This window comes from Mastomys coucha, unplaced genomic scaffold (assembly GCF_008632895.1).
Source record: "Mastomys coucha isolate ucsf_1 unplaced genomic scaffold, UCSF_Mcou_1 pScaffold5, whole genome shotgun sequence".
Lineage (NCBI taxonomy): Eukaryota > Metazoa > Chordata > Mammalia > Rodentia > Muridae > Mastomys > Mastomys coucha.
This window is the reverse complement of record NW_022196911.1, coordinates 4,536,090-4,557,113: the sequence shown is the minus strand read 5'-3', so window position 1 is coordinate 4,557,113 and position 21,024 is coordinate 4,536,090. Positions and strand designations below refer to the sequence as shown.

Sequence of the window (21,024 nt, the reverse complement as noted above, 5' to 3'; positions counted from 1 at the left end):
GCAAAACCATTTATGTCAAACCATGAGTTTACTGATGCCTTTGTTGTTGGGTCTGTTATATAGATAGCTCTGGCTGGCTTCAAGCTTGTTACATAGCTGACAACAGTCTTAAACTCTGTTTCTACTCTGTGCTGTGATCCCAGTGTGCACCACCTCACCCATGCATGCTGGAGAGCTGGAGCTGGCTGAGTGCTGGGCAAGCACTGTGCCCGCTTAGCCGCACCCCCAGGCAAGTCTGAAATGAAGTTGGGACTCAGCAGCTTTTTAGATTCCCAGAACTTTATCATATAGATAGAACAATAAAGTACCAACTACCATAAGGGCTAGAGTTACTAGTTTGGCAATGAGTTAATTGAACAGTTAATCACTAATAAAAATTCAGGTTACATTCTTTTTTTTTTTTAGATTTATTTATTTATTATATGTAACTACACTGTAGCTGTCTTCAGACACCCCAGAAGAGGACGTCAGATCTCATTACAGACGGTTTTGAGCCACCATGTGGTTGCTGGGATTTGAACTCAGCAGGACCTTCGGAAGAGCAGCCAGTGCTCTTACCTGCTGAGCCATCTCTCCAGCTCCCAGGTTACATTCTTTTACTTTGTAATCTGAAAATATTATACCACGCCTCTACACAGATTCCCTGTTTATTTACCTAGATGCTCCATTAGAACCTGAAAATGTTCTTACCTCTCGAGCACTGTCTATACTGGAATTTATAATCAACATTAAGAGACTTAACATTGTGAGCATTTGATCGTGTGGGGGAGTTGAGGGGTGATTGATTGTGTTCTCTAGCATTGGAAAGGGAATTCTTAGGGTGTTTCTATAAGCCATTAGCACATTAATCTTGATGACCACAGAATATCTTGACAATAGAATAGAATGTATGCAGATGTGGGAAGATCAGATTGGTGTGGGAGTAGGAGAAGGGAGAGGGAGATTGTGTGTGCCCTGCTGGGTGGTAACTAGCATCTATCAAAAGGTCCTGGGTTCAATTCTTAGCACCACTAGAAAAAAAAATTTTAAAGGAAGAAACAAAACAAAATGCTAATTTGGAAAAGTAGGCAGAAAGATTAAGAACAGTGTAACCTAGGCTGATGACCTGCAGGTGGTGATCACATAAGAATAAGTATGTCTTTGATCCAAATTAAGTATTGACCTTCAGGAAGCCTAGAACTAGGAACCCTGCAGAGTAAGCAAAGCCCCCAGACTCCTGCTTATCTTAGAGGAGGAAATGAAAAGGTAAGTCTGCATTCCATTGCCCAGCTGGTGGGAGAAGGGGATGGGGCTGGAGGCAGGTATTTCATGAGAAGATGACAGGGCAAGAGGCATGGTTCTCTTAGGAGGAAGTGAAGTTACTCTTGATCATAGACAGATTTAGTTATAGCTGTATTACAACCTCATGGTGTTTTCTTCATTAAAACACAGGGCTGACAAAATTCTCACCTAATTTGGCTGAAACAGGAACTCGGTTCTTAAGAGGTACTAGCCGGTCCTTACATGCCTTCTCCAGTGGTAACTCGCACTTTAGGTGGCGCCGGAAGTTCTCTCTCAGAATAGAACGAATCACCTTAACAATGCTGGTTTTGCTGTCACTGTCACTGGGGGAAGAAAAGAAAGAGTACATACGCAAGGTCTTTCTGCTTCTTTGTGGGCCTTCCTAGGGATAGAGCCCTGGCCAGCTTTGCCCAATGTGTGACTGGCTTTTCTGACTTAAAGTATACCAGTTGCCCTTTTGAAGGTGAAGCTGTGTCCTCATACCAGAATTCAGAAGGGCACCAAAAACATACCCCCACATACACAGTTTGTTTAAAAAAAAAATTTCACTTGTGTAATTGTGTGTGTTCATATATGTACTCCGTGTTGGGGTGGGGCGGGAGGTGGGGCACTGAACAGACCAGAGGAAGTCGGATCCCACAGAGCTAGAGTTAACAAGTGGTTGGAAGCCACAAAACATGGGTGCTGGGAACCAATCCCAAGTCCTGCGGAAGAGCATCCAGTGCTTCTAGCTTCTTAGCTCTCTCTTCAGCCCTGTGTCTCCCCTTTAAAGGGACACAATGAAGTCTTCTATCATGTGTCAAAGGAAGTACCTGCAGCACAGCTGGAAGATGGTTTCTGGCCGTCCTTCAATTTCCGACTTGGTATGAATCAGCTCCCACATGGAATTGTTTTCAGTCCCTGGGGAAAAGGAAGTGGAAACAAGAGTCCACAACTCTGCCAAAATCCCGCAGCTGGGGATACCTGTGGTCTCAACGATTCAAACGTCCAGAGGTCTGTCTTCATTTTCTTTCATGGCACACTCTGAGATAGTAACCAGTAGCTACACAACTTGGGCTGAAATTCTCCATCCCTCCTTGGAGGTACCTGTTTGTTTTGGTGATGGTAGTTTTTTATTGTGGGGTTTTGTTTGGTTGGTTGGTTTGGTTTTTGCTTCTGGTGTGTGTGTGTGTGTGTGTGTGTGGCAAGCCCTCAAGCTGTAGCCCAGGTTGTCCTTGAATTTGTGGCAGGCACCTTGCCTCAGCTACCTAGTTCCAGTTCCTTCCACCTCTTAAAACAAACAGAAGGATTTACTCAGGAGCTTAGCATGACAGAGCCCCCTCTGTCCCATGCGGTCACATTCTTAGAAACATAAAGCACCCTTGGCCAGGCCACATAAGTCTATGTGGGTCTCTATCATCACAGGCTCATCCCATCTCTTCTAGAAGGTCCTCAGAACACTGTTCAAAGTCAAGGGGAGGTTTTGTTTTGTTTTGTTTTTTCTTTATTTGCAGTACTCTTAATGTTAAGGAATTTTCTAGTATGTCTAAATCCATAAAAATCTAAATTTGTGGAACTTTGTTTAATTTTAGGGTATCAAAGCCTACAGCAAAAAAGAAATGGTGACAGATGTTGACTGTAAAAGTGAAGAAACCATGCAGAGGCCATAAAAGGCTGTCCAGTGCCACTTGGTTTCTTCCAAAAGATTGTGAAGAAACACCAAGACAACCCAGTTCTCATTATCTATCTCTAAGAAGTAAATACATGCAAAAGTGACCCTGGTGCGATGGCTTGAAGATGTCCCCACAATCTATGCACATCAGGCCTGGAGGAAGAAGGGAGCTGTAAGGCTGGACCTGGGGGGAGGGTGGTAGATCAGAGAAGGTGTGCTCTCAGTCACTAAAGCCCTCATCCACTTCCTGTCTTCCCCTCTGCTTCCTGTCCACCCGAGTGAACAGATGTCTGCCAGCACATGCTCCTGTTATAATCAACTATGCTGCCATTGTACCATGGCCCGATACCCAGGAGCTCAAATAAATCATTCCTGCCTATCAGAAATCTTGTAAACATGGAAGCCTTACTTTTCTATCCCACATGAATGAAAAGCACGTGGAAGTGTTTCTTGTCATCGCATTCCCCAAAGTCTTTACCTGCCGTGTTCCCAAGTCTAACTTGAAGCGCAGATATGGGAATCAACCAGCGGAATTTAAACGGGTCCAAGTCAGCAGAGCTGTGAGCGGGCCGGGAATTTGAGGGCTGCAACGCGAGAGACCACCAGGAAGAGGTTACAGTCCTGTGTGCAGTGAGTGAGCAGAGCTATCTCGAAGTGTGTGCAGGACTTGTGTGGGTGCCTAAGGGGCATACAAACCAGGTACACACCCAGTTCTCAAAGACCTCCCAGGCCTGGGGCTGGGACTGTGCCAAAGTGAGAGAGAGTTCATGGAACACGAGGTTCCCCGTCTCTGCAAAGATGGCGGCCTTCCCTCCTGCAGTCTCCAGTTCCTGCTGGTGGCTTATGGCATCCATGGCAAAGTTCTGACCAAATGCTTTGGAGTTCTGCTTGGGTCTTGACTTTTTGAATCAAAGTAAAAAACTAGTTCTAAAGCCAAAATGTTGAAGACCTCTGTGTGTATGGAACCACATGTACTATTATTTTTAGGGAATAAAAGTTTTCTGTTTTGGCCTCGTGTAGGTGTTTGTCATAACATCTTTTAAAATAGATGGACGGCTATTACACTTCTGGGCATATGTGCAAGGAACTCAATAGCCCACCATAGAGATGTTTGCACTTCCATGTTTATTGCTGCTTTATTCAAAGAACTGGGATCAAACTAATTGTCCATCAAAAGATGAATGGGTAAGGAAAATTTGAGGCATGGGGGCAAAATTCCTTTGGCACTCAGCCCCAAAGAAAATTAATGTTAAACATTTACAATAAAGTGGATGGACTTAGAAAGTAAATATTGCTGGGCAATGGTGGTGCACGCCTTTATTCCCAGCATTTGGGAGGCAGAGGCAGGTGGATCTCTGAGTTCAAGGCCAGCCTGGTCTACAGAGTAAGTTCCAGGACAGCCAGAGCTATACAGAGAAACCCTGTCTCGAAAGACCAAAAAAAAAAAAAAAAAAAAAAAAAAAAAAAAAATGAAAGAAAGTAAGTAAATATTAAATGAGGTCACTCAATCTCTGGGAAAACTGTGTATTCTTCTCATATGCAGAATCTAGTCAGCAGTATTTGTACACATGTACATTTATATATGTATATATGTAAAAATGTACATTTGAGTACAATATAACATGAAAAGAACAGGAAAGGCTAAACTCCAGGGGGATGAGGAAGGATTGAATGCAAGTAATATACTCAAGTTATGAAGAGGATATAAAGCTAATTGTTTTTCTAATTCTAATTTTGCCACGAATATTTTGGTTTTGATGGTAGACACGAGAGTCAGCACTGAATGTGTAAAGTTTACCGTGAGGCTCAGAGCTTCTATTCCTAATGCTATTCTAACTGTACAAGTTCAGCTAGCCGCGTAGACTTGGGGTGTGATATTTTTATTTATTTGTAAGCACTTTATAATAAGGTGTAACAGAATAAGACAGATGGTGTTACGTCCTGTTGGACAGTGGGGCCATGATTCTTAGCAAGCTTCTCAGTACAGCACAGGAGAGCTATGAAAAGGCAGTAGTAATTGAAAGTCATTGTTCTTACCAGTTTCTTTTTCAGCTTGCAGTTTTCTTTATAAACCAATATGACAGCTCTCTTAAAAACTAGAGAGAGAGAAAGAAAAAGAAAGGTCTTGTTATTCTCTGTAAACTCTCCCAAGGTTAAATTAGAGCTGGGTGCTTTCTGGGAACAAAGTCCTTGAATTTCATGCCTCTGAAATTCTACTGTGTTAACACCCACTTTGCCTTGTTTGACTTGAATGTGCAGAAGGCCCTGATTAGGAAAGCATGTCCTGGCATTTGTTTATCTGTTGTTGTATTGACAGCTGAGGCCATGGCACCTAGGTCTCAGCAGGAGCATACTACCTACGTGCTCACCCAGTTCTGGGTGCGAAGGGAGAGGGTTTGAAATGGAGCACTGGGCCAGGCAGTGGTGGCGCACACCTTTAATCCCAGCACTTGGGAGGCAGAGGCAGGCAGATTTCTAAGTTTGAGGCCAGGCCAGCCTAGTCTACAGAGTGAGTTCCAGGACAGCCAGGTCTACACAGAGAAACCCTGTCTCAAAAAAAAAGAAAGAAAGGAAGGAAGGAAGGAAGGAAGGAAGGAAGGAAGGAAGGAAGGAAATGAAAGAAAGGAAGGAAGGAAGGAAGGAAGGAAATGAAAGAAAGGAAGGAAGGAAGAAAGAGAGAAATGTAGCATCATGAAGTACTCCCCCAGCAGCATCTTCTCAACTCCCCAAACGAGGAGTCAGCAAGGATGATAGTGTTAGTCAAGCTTTTTGTTACTGTTAACACTTCTGGAAGGAATACGAACCAAATACTGTGAGCTCAATGTCCTTCCTGGCTTTTCCTAGAGACAGGAACGGATTCAACCAGGAAACTGTAGCGTGCATCAGAAGTTCCCCCATGGACAGCTCTGTTACCTACATTGTAAAGACAAGAAACAAAGATGTGGAAACCTGGAGATTTTTGATGTTAGACACAGAGTTGTATGCATGTGCTCATTGCTAACATGTACATGCTTTACTGCTTTACTTACATAGTCTCCATCAGCACAGTGTGAAGTGGAGGAATGTCTGGAAATGTGCGCCAAGCATCAAGCTGCACCCCTATTAATATTATTAGTAGTAGGGATGATTTATGCTTTCTGCCTGCTGGACCAGGGTTTTAGCTCTGAGCTAAATCCTTGACCTGGGCCTTTATTTATTTATTTATTTATTTATTTAGAGACCAGATCCTTCTAAATTTCTTAGGCCGACCTTGAACTTAGCAGGCAGGCTATGATACTGCAGTTCTGCCTCCGCCTCCCAAATAGCTGGGATTACAGGACTGTTAACTAATAGGAGGTGGTAGTTTTTTGGTTTTGTCTGTCTGTTTGTTTGTTTGGTTGGTTGGTTGGTTGGTTGGTTGGTTGGATGCTTGGTTGGTTGGTTGGTTGGTTGGTTGGGTTTTTTTGGCTTTAGTACACACTTACATAGGTGACAATTTGGCCACAGAAGCCATGTTCATCTAAGGTGTCGGTTTACTTAGCATTTACTTCAGGTCCATAAACTATATAAGGCTGCTAATAAAATATACCTAATTGACCTAAATTTAAAAAAAAAAACACAGGGAGGGGAGCTCTGTTCCTTTCCAGTTCCTGCCACTTTTTACTTCTTATATGTGCTTTAAAAGCTCAGTGTTCTAAGTTTAGCCACCACACAAAAGTGAAAAATACACAAAATACAGAATGTCACTGGGTCTGCTTGAGTAAGCAGGTAGTCACTCATATCCGATGCCAAAAGAGAATGGTTACCAGAAAGGAACAAGGCCCATATTTTAGTCACATGCTGGGCTCCTTCCTTCCTCCATTCCCTAAGCCCACACTTCCCTGGGTTCTAGTGTCTGGACCACTCGCAAGGGAAAGGAGGGAGGTGGGGAAAAGCCAGCTCTGGTGTTTTTGTTGCCTCTGTCCAATGCTAACGTGACACGGCTACATTGTTAGACTAATTTAATACATTTCTCATTACATTTCTTTGTAAACCATATAATTACTTTATAATATTAAGAGCAAAAAAAAAAAAAAAATGGCTTTGTCTCCCCCAGGAAAGTCTAACAAGTAGCTATTCTGGAAGTCACCCTAAGCTCATGCACCCGGCCATGAAGCTGCTCAGTCCAAAGCCCCCACAGACCTCCTTCTCTGTGCCACTCTGCTCCGCCACCAGCTGGTCAAACACTGTCCCGTAATCCTCGTAGATCTTCTGCATCTCATTGATGTGACTGGCTACTTTTTCCATGGCCTTTAGTGCTTCTGAAAAATAGAATATACTTGCTTATTCTAAAGCCTATCAAATGCCAGCATAGGAGGCCAGCTCTCAACAAATGGTAACATGATTGAGGTACAGCCATTTTAATGCAGGCATTACAATCATGGGTAGTCAGACTGTCTTCTACCTTAAATTCTCTCAGAAATGAGGAGGCTGTGAAAAGTGCCATTAATAAAGCTAACCTTGGCCCAGCTACACATCCTAACTGTTTTATGTGCCCCCAAAGAACACACTGACTATAACCAATACCATATTACAGAATATAAAACAGAGTTCTAGAGAAAAATGAGTAGTGGCACCAGAACTGAACCCAACATGTCCAGCCTCGGGGGTGCTGCACTTCCACTCAGCGTCTCCCCTACAACTACCTGGCAGGCTAGGAATGCAGCACAGTTGTTCAGTTATGACAGCAGAGGGCAGGAAGTGAGGCTCAGTGCTAGCACCTGCTTCAAACACATAGGCCTAGAGCTTGGTTCTCCAGTTCAGGGGAGAAGTGCAATACTTCCAGTGTCTGTAAGTTACAAATACCCAACTGCGAGCTCAGTTGTTTGCATTTTGTCTATAACTTGGGCCAAGGGCATATGAGGAACAAAGGACTAATTGCAATTTATGTCATTGACTTATACAAAAAAAAAAAATTCCTATAAAAAAAAACCCTAGCTTTATTGGTTATGATACCAAAGTATGTATACATTGGAAACACAAGTTTGCTTTCTATTCTTCTCAGTGATTATTCTGAGGGCAACTAGCCTGCTTGTGTCTGGGAATGTGGTTGCTGCTCAACTAGACCTGCTAACTTTAACATGTGGGAAACCAATCACTTTCTCTCTGAGCCTAGGGGACACTTAGCTCTCATCTCCAGAGCCTGGGTGCTGTTGTCAAACTGTACCTCAGGTACATTGCAGCCATCCCCTGTGAGACACCAGCCACCAAGGTATCAACTGCCCCTGGATGCCTGTCTTTGGATCTGAGCAGTCCTCGGAGATCTCCACAAGGTGGCGCCCCGTGCAGCAAGCGTGAGCATTAGCTATAGTACAGCCAAGTCCATGGAATGTACAGGAGAGACTGACTCAATTAGGGGTTCCTACAACACTGTAAACTAGCCAAGTGACCTGAGGCCTTCTATTTCAACCCACTAGACCTAGATTACATTAGTTTAAAATTGTAAATCAAATCATCCCTCTCGATCAGTTTAGTAAGAGCAATCTCCATGCAAGATTCCCTGTAAGCCAGGTGTAGTGATGTACACCTTTAGGCCCAGCACTCAGAAGAGGAGGGAGACATAGCTCTGTGAGTTTCAGTCTATACTGAGCACCTCGGAGGATGGCTATATTGAGCTGTTTTCTTATGTAGAAGCTGTCACTAAGATGAGCAGTTACAGAACCAGGGATGCCCCGGGGAAGAACTATGGCTCTCTTGGCCAGCTCGATCACAAGCGGCCTCCCTCCAGCCTTACCTGTCAGGTGGTAGTGTTCTTCACTCTCATGGTCAGTCAGTGACACCAGCTCCTTGAGGAGCAGAGGGTATTTGAGCACTCTCTGAACAGGCTTGATGAGATACGACTCCAGCGTGGAGGAGTGCTGCTTGGTGGGATTTCGGGCATCCAGAAAAGCCTTGAAGGCCTTGTCGGTTTTAGCTGTAACCAACGGATACAAAGATCCTTAGGACAACAGGATGCATTAAACTGTATTACGTTATCTTCCAGTAGAGGTTTACATATTTCCATGGTCCGAATGCCATTCAATAATAAAACCAAGTGCCTTTCTGGGTCAAGTACACAATTCCGTGTGCCGAGTAGAACAGAGTAGCAAATGGGCTTAAGCTGCTACAGTAGAAATGTTAAGCCCAAGTTTGTAGAAGAAACCCGTCCACATGGCCCATGAACATAAGAGTAGGTTGCCACATAACCTTCATGACAGGGAGAGTGGGCAGCCTTGAAGAGGCTATTTTTCCCAGTGCCACCAGGTAAACTGCCTTAGTTATGCACCTCCTGGAAGTTTGATGGTGGGACTTTTATAGCTCCACAGGCCTCAGAAAGTTAACAGAATTATAGAAAATTATATACATATTTTAAAAAAAAACAGTATGCATTCTCTCCACTCATCCAAGGCTTGTGGCTAGAATGTTTTTATAGGAAAAGCAAAAACAACAAAACAAAACAAACAGTGAAGTGACACACAACAAAGCTTGGAACCCACTGCCCATGACCACCATCACTGCAAATAATGAAAACTCTCCCTCTCGCTTTTATCAAGAGAGGAGGACAAACCATGAAAATTATATTTAACTCTTGCTGGATGCAGATCCCTTATTTACAGTTTTAAAAAAAGCACTCTAAAGGGTGTCAGCAACTCACCTCGCTCCAGAACCCTTTGTACTTTAATGTGGTTGGCACAGAATCCACTGTACAGTTTAAAGTGATCTGCATAGTAGAGGAAAGAACCTCCCAGGGAGAACAACAGTTTCTAGAAGGGAGGAGAGAAGGTCAAATCAGACATGTCTTCCATGTGCTCTGGCTTCAGCAGAGAATTTGCTTCTGACAAATTCTGTTCGGTCTGTAGATGGAGAACGGTCTAAGCATTGCCTAGCAGACCTTTAGGATGATGGGAAAGGTTCAGGCAGAGGCACTGCCTGGAAACAGATTAACTATCTCATGGAATTCACTACAAATTCGCTCAAGCACTGCTTCTCAACCTGATTTCTGACGGTCTTAGGCAACCCCTGTAAAAGGGGTCATTAGACCCCCCCAAAAGGATCACAACCAACTGGTTGACAAGCACTGGTTTATGGGGACTCTCAGAGCTGCCTACTCCATACCTGGGATGAATCGTTCCTACTGTACGCTTTTAACTTCCTTTTTACTGTCTTCCCTCTCATCTCTGGAAGAATGTCCTGTCAGCCCTGGTCCTTACAATGACTCCTCAACAAGGGACAAGGTTCCCTGATAGCTGTCTGAAATCCACATTCTCCAGCCCAGTTTCCCACGACCTCATAAGAGAGGCCAACCAGTGCATAGGAGCTGCCCTTGCTTTACAGGAAGTTTCTACCTTTCTTGAAAGTCAGTGGAGGAGATGTGCTAAACCAGGTGATCCAGACTGCTAACCCCTGAGCACAGTCACTCCAGGGCAAAAACAGGAAGCCGCCTGTCCCCACCCACAGAGAAAGCAATGCAATAAAACACTGAATTCACCTACACGGGAGGGAACTTTACACCCTACCCACCTACATTTGCTTTAATCCAAATTCAAAATACTTACCCGAAACTGTGAGGGGGTTTCCAGGACACTGAAGTCTGAGGAAGCAGAGATCCCATCCTCTAGAGTCTCCAAGAACACCTTTTGAAACTCCAGCATCTCTGGCAGGCTCCCAAAAAGTGACTCCATCTACATGAAGGATGGGGTGTAAAAGGGTGTGGCCAGGACAAGCTATGCTCCCTCAGCCCCGGCCCAGGAAGTGCACCCCTAGATGCAGGCAAGAGCAGAGCCTTTACCGAGCAGAGTCACAGGGGCATAGTCTCCACCAAGAGAGATGCAACTCCATCTCCCTACAATTCCGCAGTTCCAAGGTTACTTTTTAAGTGGATTTGGAATTTTAAAATCAGGGAAAATGGAAATTAGGGGGAAAAAACACATTCCTATGATTTAATATTAATAATCCAGAAACTGAAAAGTAACTTTTGGCTATACCTCCTGAAAAAAAAAAAAAAAAGTCATCCTTCTGCCTTTGTAAATTTGCCACTGAGCTCTCTGGAGCAGAGGCCACACACAAGACTTTCTGAAGATCCTTCCGCTTGGGTGAGTGTTCATTAGGAATCTATAGCTGTTTTCTAGGACTGCTGTATCCAGCCTGCAATCCATGGGCTAACGTGAAGCCAAAGACAGCTACGGATACAGCCCAAGCCAAAGTCACAAACTTAAGTAAAACGTGTTCTTTGCATCAGGCATGATGGCATAGGCCTTTAGTCCTCACACTGGGGACACAGGGGATGGCAGATCCCTGTGAATTCGAGGCCAGCCTGGTCTACATAGTTCTAGCCCAGTCAAGATACAGCACAGTGAGACCCTATCTTAGCAACAACAACAACAAAGCAGTTTTGTTTCCCCCACCCCCACCCCCGTGGTTCTTGGGTACAAACCCTGAAGGTAAGAGCATCATTTTGTGATGTTAAATTGTTAAAGACGGTAAGAGGCAGAAGGAAGGTGTTTGCTATTTACCTCATCTTGGGTAAGGAAGGTCTCATTCTGAAGTGGCTCCAAGTACAGTTCAAAGAGGCAGCTCAGATCCTGAAAGCCAAGAGAAGAGTCTCTTTAACACGTAAACTTCCAGAATAACCAGTTGATTCCAGTAGCCCAGGCAGCAGCTCCAAAGACTTCCATTAGAAATGGTGGCATGTGTCCTGTTGAACTTCTTGCTCTTGGCAGTGGTTATCATTGCCTACCTAATACAAAGATTAATGACTCCATACCTCTGCCTCCTATATTAATACATTAACTTCTTGTTGACAGAACAGGCTCTGTCTTTCCTGACACAGAAACCAACCTTTCTCTGGAGGCGAAGGGAGGGGCAGCTAGGCACTGCTGGAGTGACCTGGCTTTCTTTTCTGTGCCAAGGAGCGCTGTGACAGCCTCTGTATGGAGTTGTGACTTCAGGCTGAAACCAGCAGAATTTCCAACTCCTGTGTTCAGGTGCAAGAGCACCAACACTGAGCAGCCGAGATGTTTACAACCTAAGCCACACTCGATCGAGTCTCTACTGGCCTAGTCACTAGGAGAACACAGCGGTGAAATATTTACATAACCCACTAAAGTTTCCATTTAAGAACTTGAAGCCAAAAGCAATATATATTTCAGTGACAGAAAAGACTTCTCTGGGGCTTCATTCATTCTGAAGAATCAGGAGTCAGACATTGAGAGCTAGGTGACTGCTATGCAGACTCATTATAGACCAGGCTAGCCTTGAATTCACAGAGACCTGCCAGCCTCTACCTCCTCAGTAGAACTGGCTCCCTGGCTTTGCAAGGGAGAAGTCTTAGACACCGTGGAGCCCAGAGTGTCCCCAGAGCCTAACTAGTGACCACTGTGAGAGCAAACCCAACACTGCCAGTTCTTCACAATGAAAAAACTTCCCTGCCTTCCATCCCTCTCACCTTCCCTTCCTCCTCCCTTCCTTCCCTCCCTCTCCACGTCCACAACAACCTGGGAATGTGAGGAGGGAAGGTGGCTGTGCGTGACTAGGTCAAATCTCAGGGACACACAGATATGGAAAAATGTCAAGGTGCATGCAGATCTGGAGTTAGATCCAAAGCAGGACCACAAAGAAAATCCTGTGTTAAGTCAGCAACGAGAAATGAAGGAATAGTAGGGGGTATGTGTGAACTATAAGTCTGCACTGAACACTGGTTATTTTGTCACACAGTCACGCCTGTTCGGGCTAATGCCACTTGCCCAGAGGACTTGCTGCACAGCCGGAGCGGGTCACGCTGAGCCCGGGGTGGCAAAGAGCCTCCGTGCCTGGAGTCCTATAAAAACAAATGGCAGGGTTCTTGCAGGGAAGGAAGAGTTAGTCTTTCCTGGACTACCTCCTCACCCATCTACATCAGTAACCTAACGGCTACTGGAAACGGTCCTGTTAGGACGGTGAACTCCAAAAGGAGGATGGTGTCAGAAGAGAATCATCAGTTCTGTCCCCAACTCTGCCCTGGACACAGCAGGTTCTATGATGCTGTTCAAATGTCTGATGGCTCTGGAGCCTCAAGCACTCACAGCTCACAGAGTTGCTTGAACAAGGTTGCTGGGTCACTGAAGAAGTTCTGAGCTCCCTGGAAGTTCCTCTCTCTTCCATAGGATACAGGACAAGGGATACTGGAAAGTGAAGCCAAAATTTCTCTAGCCTTTCCTTCCCTCCCACAGACCAATACAAGAGGCACTGGAGACAGCTGTGAATAAGATTTCTGAGAAAGTATTGGGATCAGCAGTGGCACACTCAGAGCTGGAATGGGCCTTGGTTGGGTTGGGGTTGGGGTTGGGGATGGGGTGGGGGTTGGAGTTGTGTTGTGTTGGGCTGGGTTGGGTTTGTTTCTAGACAAAGTCTAGTATAGTCCAGCCTGGCCTCAAACTCATTATGTAGCTGAGAATAACAGTTCCCGATCTTCCTTCCTCTACTTCCAAAGTGCTGGGATTATAAGCATGCACCACCACATTCAGTTCTGCAATACCAAACCCAGGGCTTTGCATATGTTTGGCAAGCACTGTTCCAACTAAGCTCCTTGGGTCTGTTTTAGAGAGAAAAGGGTAAGAGCCACATGTGTGCCAGTGTGTAACTGGTGGACTTAACAGATGTAAGAATTTCTGGAAGCCCAGTGACAAGCACAGGGACCATTAAGGAAGTTGGAGAGGACTTTCCAAAGGACATGCAGTGCTACAAGCGAACCCAGGCCTGGATTCCCAGCCACTGTCCTGTGTCATGTCCTTCCAAGAGACTGACAAATGGAGCAAGCTGAAGATAGTCCCAAAGCATCAACAAATGCTTAAAGCAAAAGAATACTGTATTTCCAATCTCCTATGTTAATAGAATGTTTCTTAGAGCACTAACTAGGGGTTGGCTGATCGGATAAATGAATTCAGTGGGTACCCAAGACCACGGTAGCTATGCCTTTGTCATCTATGATGAAGTGCTTCCATTCTGCACAGGGTTTCCCATGGCTAGAGCTGACCATCTGGATTCTGGGAACCTATATTCAGGGCTCCCCAGCTCCTCATAACCCAAAGTGATCTCGACTCTTCTTCCTGAAGCAGTGTAGACTCCATTCCCACAGATTGCAAATAATGAACTCCAACATCTGTTTCCATAGTGAAAGCTGCCTTGGCAACAAAAGGAGCCAAGAATCTCAATTTTCAGAGTCTTCTCAGTTCTTTTACCCACTCAACTTGCCCTCCCTTCCCTGCAGCAATTCACCTCAGGGAGCACACGTCTACATCCTGAGTGGCAGACGTCCCAGGCAGAGGCAATCTCAGGCATCTGCCTGCCAGCTTGACATCATCATCAACAAAAGGGTGTGCATGCCCGCCACTTCCCATTACCTTCACATAAGACTTCTCCGTGTCTACAAGCTCCTGGATGACTTTCCGGAGACGGTCTGCATCTGAGAGGTGACGAGCCAGAGGCCTGGGAGGCGGGTCATGGCTCTCTGTTGGTGCTTCCATACTGTTGGCGTGGGTGCTGTTCAAGCCCCTGCAGAGCTCAGCAATCTGGTCAGCACTCTGAGAGATGACAAGAGAGGGAAGGTCATGCTCAGGGCAACACTTGCCAGCATTGGATATGCACCTCACCTGGAACACCAAGTGTTTCATCTGCACCAAGCACACGGTCAGGAGTCTCACAAAGATGTGGGTCTAGGGCCAGAAGCTTCATTCACTTCAGACTACTCTCACTATTACCCAAGAGTCTTGGAAGGAAGATGGCATCTATAGTGCTTCCCTTTGGTATACAGTATCCCTCACTGAAATCAGAGTGTCGGAAATAATGCTGTCTACTAAAGTTGGGCTTGCTCTAAAAATCCACCATAGAGCTTTCAGAACAGTACACACAGGGGCAGACTCACTGAATCCATCCTGTCCTCACCAGTTGGCCAACCAGCTCTCCATCTCCCAGGCTGGGAAACTCAGACATGCTAAGGTATCATGCAGTTTCAGGATGGCTTGGTCCCAGTCTGCCTGAAGTTCTACTCTCAGATCTCACTATTTAGCCTGAGCCACATAGCAGTTATAAACAAAAACCACTCAAGCTGGCTATGCATATACCAGGATAGAATAGAAGGTGAGACACGAATCATTTGCCTCAGGAAAAAAAATGCCGTCCTGGCCCACCATCCTTTTCTGTTCCAGCTCCTCTGCTTCCCAACATAGTGTCTTCATTTGGTGGAAAAACAGAATCAAGACAAAAACCTCAACAGCAATCCTCTGACATCCTGCTCAGTCTCCAAAGAAGTGGAGGGTAGTCGCTGCCCAAGTCAAGAAGACCTGCCAAGGTTAGAAACATCAAAGTGCAGACTGGGACAGTCTGGAAACCAGCAAGAAGATGAGTCGGAGAAATGGAAAATGCAGACACACAGATGGAAAGGCCACCCTGAGATAGAAAACCATGGAAAAGGATCAGCTAAGATTGGAATGTGGTCCTAAGTAGTTTATGACCCAAGAAAGAACCACAGAATGAGCTAATGATGCGGTAGGAACACGGACCCAGTAATGTTCAGAGCCTAAGGCAAGGGGCGGGTAGAAGTGAGGCTCTCACCTACTGCATTCCCTTTTGCATGAATCCTGGTTTGTAAAGCAGGATGAGTTGAAGGAGAGAGGTTGTTTACAACTGGACATGCAGACTTCAAAAGAGTTTGCTTCAAAATAGTTCAAGCAGAAAAACAATTTTCCTTGAGCATACAAGTATTTCTACTTGTTTTCCTTTTTAAATTTGATGAATATTTCTGGTAATGCCTGTCAGAAGATGTATATAAAATTCAATAGGAAAACAGATATGGAAGGCCTGGAGCATAGTTCAGTTGAAAGAGTGCTCTCCCAGGTTGCAACAAATTTCCTGGGTTTGATCCAAAGTACATGAAAGCTAACTTGGGCATGGTAGTACACATCTGTAATCCCAGCATTCAGGAGGCAGAGGCAGGATGATCAGAAGCTAAAAGTCATCTTCAACTACACAGCAAGTTCGAGGCCCGCCTGAGCTAAATCAAACACTGTACCCCACCCCCTACCAAAAAGATATGGACCTGAAGGCTTTAGGATACAACTCTATTTTCCAAATGTCACATATCATCAGATTTTATGATCTGTTTTGGAAGCTCCAACACTGTTCATCACATCCTAACAGCACAAGCTCACAGGGAAGCGCAACCAAAAGGTGGCAGCCTTTCTCTTCCAGGACCTGAGAACTTGAAAGAACGCAACTAAGACACTCAAAGATTCCTGCCTTCCTCCTCCTGGGGTAGACCCCAGCCTCACACTAGTTTTTAACCAAACACGGTGCCAATCCTGAACCAGAACCCCTGGGGCCCCAACATAGGTCGGGGGGGTGGGGGCGGGTTGGTTAGTTGGTTTTGGTTTTGGTTTGTGAGATAAGGTCTTGGGAGGTCTGGCAGCTTGCTAAATAGACCAGTCTTGCTCCAAACTTGCAGCACTCTCTCTTCTGCACCTCCCAGTGCAGAGAGTACAGGTGTATGCTACTATACCCTACTGTAAGATTGTTGAGATAGGATCACCCTATGCAGCCCTTGCAACTTTGCATTTGATGTCCTCCTACCTCGCCCTCGCAAATGTTAGATTACAAGGATGTACCACCATGCCCAACACCATGGATATACCAAGTGATCCTGAGGTGTGGCCGTCAGGAGAACTATTGGTCTTCCTATCAGGACAGCTGCACCTGCCCCAGCTTCCCAAGACTGGCACTGACTCCAGCTTATCACCTTTCCCCGGGATAGAAACATGGAAGACGCAGAGTCTATGTTTACATGCAGAACAGCACACTGTCAGCATCACACCCAGATGATGGCCCCGCTTCTAGGCCTAACCTTCTACTGGCTACTAAAAAGCCCGTGATAATTACAGGCTCTAAAACTTACTTGAAATTTCTATTCCGAGACTTGCACCACAAACTCAGACAATGCAGTTTCTGTAGTCCTGAGAGCTAATAGTCTCCAGAGCTGCAGAATCTATATTAAGCTTGCATATACCACACAAAATAAGATCTGACAAAACGCACCCTAAGTTAAATGGCATCTGGTGAGATTACAGCTTTGCCTTGCTGGGATGTCAAAAATCACACCTAACAATGCGGTGTTAAAATAACCAGACTTCAGAAATAAAATATCTTGCCATTTTGGAAATCCAGAATTCATTTTAAAAACACTTCTCATAGGATTGAGTTCCAAAAAGTGAATGTTAGCTGGGTTATTTCAATGGCAAATTTACTTGTCACGGTACCACGATTAAGTGTTCAAGAGCTGCACAGATTGCCTATTGTACACTTAACAGTTTAAGCCAAGGCCTAAAGGTGGCTTCAAGGATCACAAGGAGGCAGGGCTCACAGGCTTGATGACAAACATTTTTAAAAGATGCGTGTGAAAGCTTCGTGTGGATGCAGGTCACTTCCTCTATATCTACCAATGATGATAAGCATCAGCCAGTGAAAGGCCACAGTCTGTGAACATGGTTAAGTCACTTAGGAGCAGTGACATTTCTGAGTCTTCTGCATCCTTATTGATGAATATATAGCAGCCTTGCCTGTCTGACAGGTGGCTGTACCCTTCACTATGTGGATCCAGGAGGAGAGGAAACATGCCTTTGCCGAGTGCCTGCGCCACACCCCGCTTAGGAGATCTCTCACTGAGCATGCCAGCATCTCAACTTTGGCATAGCCCACTGATACGTTGTAGACGGTGAGAAGCTTTGCACAGCACTGGCCACCCATGGGCACAAAGAACCTGTTCTTCCTGCTGCCTCTGCCCACCAAAGGGTCTGGGCTCTCTTGCCCCAGGTGACAGAAGGATGTAACATGGCTGCTTCAAGTGGTGAATGCAAGAAACCCCTTGGCACATACCATTTTGGGGACGATGGGGAAGTCTGTCAGGCCATCCATACCTCATCCCTGAGGAGGTTGCTTTAAAAGCAAAAGGCTTAGATGCAGAGCAGTGGGCATGGTGATCAGAGAGTACTGGCCTGCCGAAGTAAGAAGCCAACTCTACTGTTTTTCAGTGTACAGCAATCTGTAGTAATGGGTTCATGGTGGACCTCAGGGTTTTCAAGAGTATAGAAAACATTCGCTTTGTAAAATCTCTTAAAAAGAATAAATGACTCTTTCCCCTTAAAACTGTCTGGACAGGTAAAACATGGACACTCTCCTCCCACACCCCCAACACAAAATGTTCTTTCAAGTTTTTGCTTTAGCATGGCAGTGCCCAGCCAAGAGCCTAACACCAGAAAGTCCAGGGCAAGAGGACTGCCGCAGAAAGGCTAGCCTGGGCTACACACTGAGGCCTTGTCTCCAAACCAATCCATTTAACGTGGTCAGGTATTTACTCAGCGCCACCAAGTTTGATCCCCACTTGAAAACAACTTCATCTTATTTACAGACAAGGCCTGACTCACCGAGGAACTCTGCATCCAGACAGATGCCTCGGCAGAGCTCTTCTGGGTTTTGTTTCAATGTGTGGAGAAGGCACCTTCTGCCTCCCCACACAAAGAGACAGGGCGCGTCTAGTCTCAAGAAGCTCAGAAAAACATTTGGAGGGAACGGCACCCAAACTGCCTACAGCGAGCAAGCATGTAACAGCCTCAGATACCCTTTGGAGGAGAAAGGGCAGAGTCTGGCTCAAACCAAGTTCAGAGCAACCCCATAGCCCTCCTCACAGACAGCAAGACACTACCCATCAAAAAATACCAGAGCAGCCTCCCTGTCACTTGGTCTGCAAAACCCCCAGATGACACAGCAGCTCCAAGAGCTGCATTTTTCCTATTGGAAGACATACCCTGACTGGTTTTGTTCTGTTTTTTTTTTTCAGTTTCCTTGAAGGATTTGGAACCTTAAAAGTAACTGCCGTGGTTAATGTGCCTCCTATTCTGAGCTTACTGCCCTGGTCAGAAGCCCCCTGCTGCATGCATCACTGAGCTATGGCCTCATCTTGATCGGTGTGCAACAGCGCCCCCATCCTCAGCTCGAGGTATGGCAAGCTATTTTTGCCTGCATGGCTTGAGCTCAAAAAAAAAAAAAAACCATTTTCGGCCCATAAAACGAGATTCAAACTTGCTGGATAATGAGGTAATATTTCATATGGAAGCAACTGAAAGGGAAATGTCAGGGTATGCTACTTTTGAGTTCCCAGCCTACAGTAAAAGCTTGGGGGTAGAGGGAAAGGGTGGGTATCAGCAGCAGATGTAACCAATATACTGACCCCTCAAATGCTATTCTGTTGGGATGACTGGTCATACTGTAAACAATCTGGCTGAAATGAAAATATGAAGAGAAGACACATAAGACTCTCAATATAATTCCTGTTGAGGCAATGGACCCTAAAGAAATGAGGAATTTTCATGCTGGGAAGAGGAGAGAGGTATCAGACAGACTGGGGACTTGTCTCCCTCAGAGAAACTCCACAGTTCTAAGGCCTTGTCAGACTGAAGCCTAGGTAAAGACAGGCCGGTGCTAGGTGGGACCACACCTTGACCTCCTCTGCTTTCCAGTTTTAATTTGGCTCTCTTAATCTGCTGGTCGGGCCTGACTTGGAGCAGAGTTATGCAAACCTGCCCCGTCCCCCTCCCCCAACTCAGATAGAAGTATCACACACGTGTGTTCACTTACACACCTCTGGCAGCCAGCTCCTCCCCTCTTCTCTCTCCCACACCTGGCAGCAGCTTTCTCCTAGGCCACTGACCTATACACCTGAGTCAAGTCCGCATTAAGGACCATGAGGCTTCTCAATGCTCTAATCCCTCAGGCAGAATGATGAGGTTGATGACTAATACTAGCATTTCTGGCCTGTTGGTGATGGTTAACCCTAAGGATGCCCCAGCTCAGGCAAGGTGTGCAGGCAGGGCATGGTTATTACGCTCCATGTTCTCTTTTAAAGAAAAAGAAAAATCCTCCCTTCACTGTCTAAAAGCCATGAGGAGGCTGTGTTCCCGAGCAAGCTCAGGGCAACCACAGTGTCAGCTGTCACTTCTAGCAAATTAGTTAAGTCAGAAAAGTTTGCCTTCGGGGGAGAAAAGACGATTAAAAAGTACAAAGGACTCTCCCTCAACTCATTCTGCGCTTCATCAGCCACGTCTCTAACTTACAGAAAGAGCTAATGTTACCAACATGACTGACACGGTAGATCTGGAGCCACCAGCTGACAGGAGACTGCCCCAGAAAGGCTGACAGACGTCTGAGTCAGGAGGACCACCTCCAGACTTCCCCCTAACAGCAGGGTCAGAGGCCTACCTTACATTTTGTGAGGCCCTTGGAGGCAGCTGGCAAGCCTACTGACAACATGGCGATGCCTCATGGATGGGGCTGAGATGACCGGTGCTGTCTGTCAAACCATTTGTCTTACCGTAGCCTGGGCATGCATCTCCGTTGGTAGAGTGTATTATGCAGCATGCGGGAAGGCCTGGGTTCGATCCCCAATACCCCATAAACAGGAATACTGGGCCCACACCTGTTATCCAAGCACTCCAGGCGGGGTGGCAAGTGAATCAGAGGGTCAAGGTCATTGTTCTGGCAAGTTCAGTGCCAGCCTGGGCTACATGAGACCCTGCCTAGATAGAGAAAGAAGAAACGACTCCAGAGAATGACATTCTTGTCTTCAACAAAGAGAGCAAACATCATCAACATGGCCTGTTTGTTTTCCCCACTCTTGACCAGAGTTCTGATTGTAACTAGGCAAAAGGAGATGGTAAACTAAGTAATGAACAGTCAGATAAATTACAGTACGGAAATGCAATGCGAGTCATGGCAGCTACTTGTGGTGGAAGACACCTCTACTGTCCAAAGGACGGGATTTGTTAGTAAGAGAAAGGGGCCTATGGTTTTTAAAGATATATATATCCTATGTATTAATATGCATGAGTCGATTTTCATAAAATGGAATAATGTGTGCATGTGTATATATGTGTATGTATATAATATGCAGTGTTTAACGCTGCATTTCAAGTTATTTTAATTTTAATCTTTCAGCTTATCTGAATGATCTCATTTTTATAGTAGTTGAATTTTTAATTTTTTTCTAAATAGAATCATTTCCTGTTATTTTACAA

The 21,024-nt window shown here is 45.4% G+C and overlaps 1 protein-coding gene and 1 long non-coding RNA gene across 6 annotated transcripts in view; one reads left to right on the top strand and one right to left on the bottom strand.

Moving 5' to 3' along the window:
- Tiam2 (TIAM Rac1 associated GEF 2) overlaps positions 1-21,024 on the bottom strand; it is a 122,725-nt gene that overhangs the window by 1,424 nt on the left and 100,277 nt on the right. For all 5 annotated transcript variants that reach the window (XM_031353062.1, XM_031353061.1, XM_031353063.1 and 2 more), the window contains 11 exons: positions 14,308-14,487; positions 11,443-11,511; positions 10,486-10,611; positions 9,585-9,693; positions 8,685-8,864; positions 7,094-7,212; positions 5,737-5,845; positions 4,970-5,028; positions 3,411-3,516; positions 2,094-2,181; positions 1,450-1,604 (listed from right to left, as the gene is read on the bottom strand). In XM_031353062.1, coding sequence (XP_031208922.1) covers positions 1,450-1,604; positions 2,094-2,181; positions 3,411-3,516; positions 4,970-5,028; positions 5,737-5,845; positions 7,094-7,212; positions 8,685-8,864; positions 9,585-9,693; positions 10,486-10,611; positions 11,443-11,511; positions 14,308-14,487 — 1,300 coding nt within the window. The remainder of the gene's footprint in view (positions 1-1,449; positions 1,605-2,093; positions 2,182-3,410; positions 3,517-4,969; positions 5,029-5,736; positions 5,846-7,093; positions 7,213-8,684; positions 8,865-9,584; positions 9,694-10,485; positions 10,612-11,442; positions 11,512-14,307; positions 14,488-21,024) is intronic.
- On the top strand, positions 502-3,951 carry LOC116078099. The gene is made up of 2 exons (XR_004113425.1): positions 502-2,274; positions 2,853-3,951. It is a non-coding gene; the product is annotated as an uncharacterized LOC116078099 (long non-coding RNA).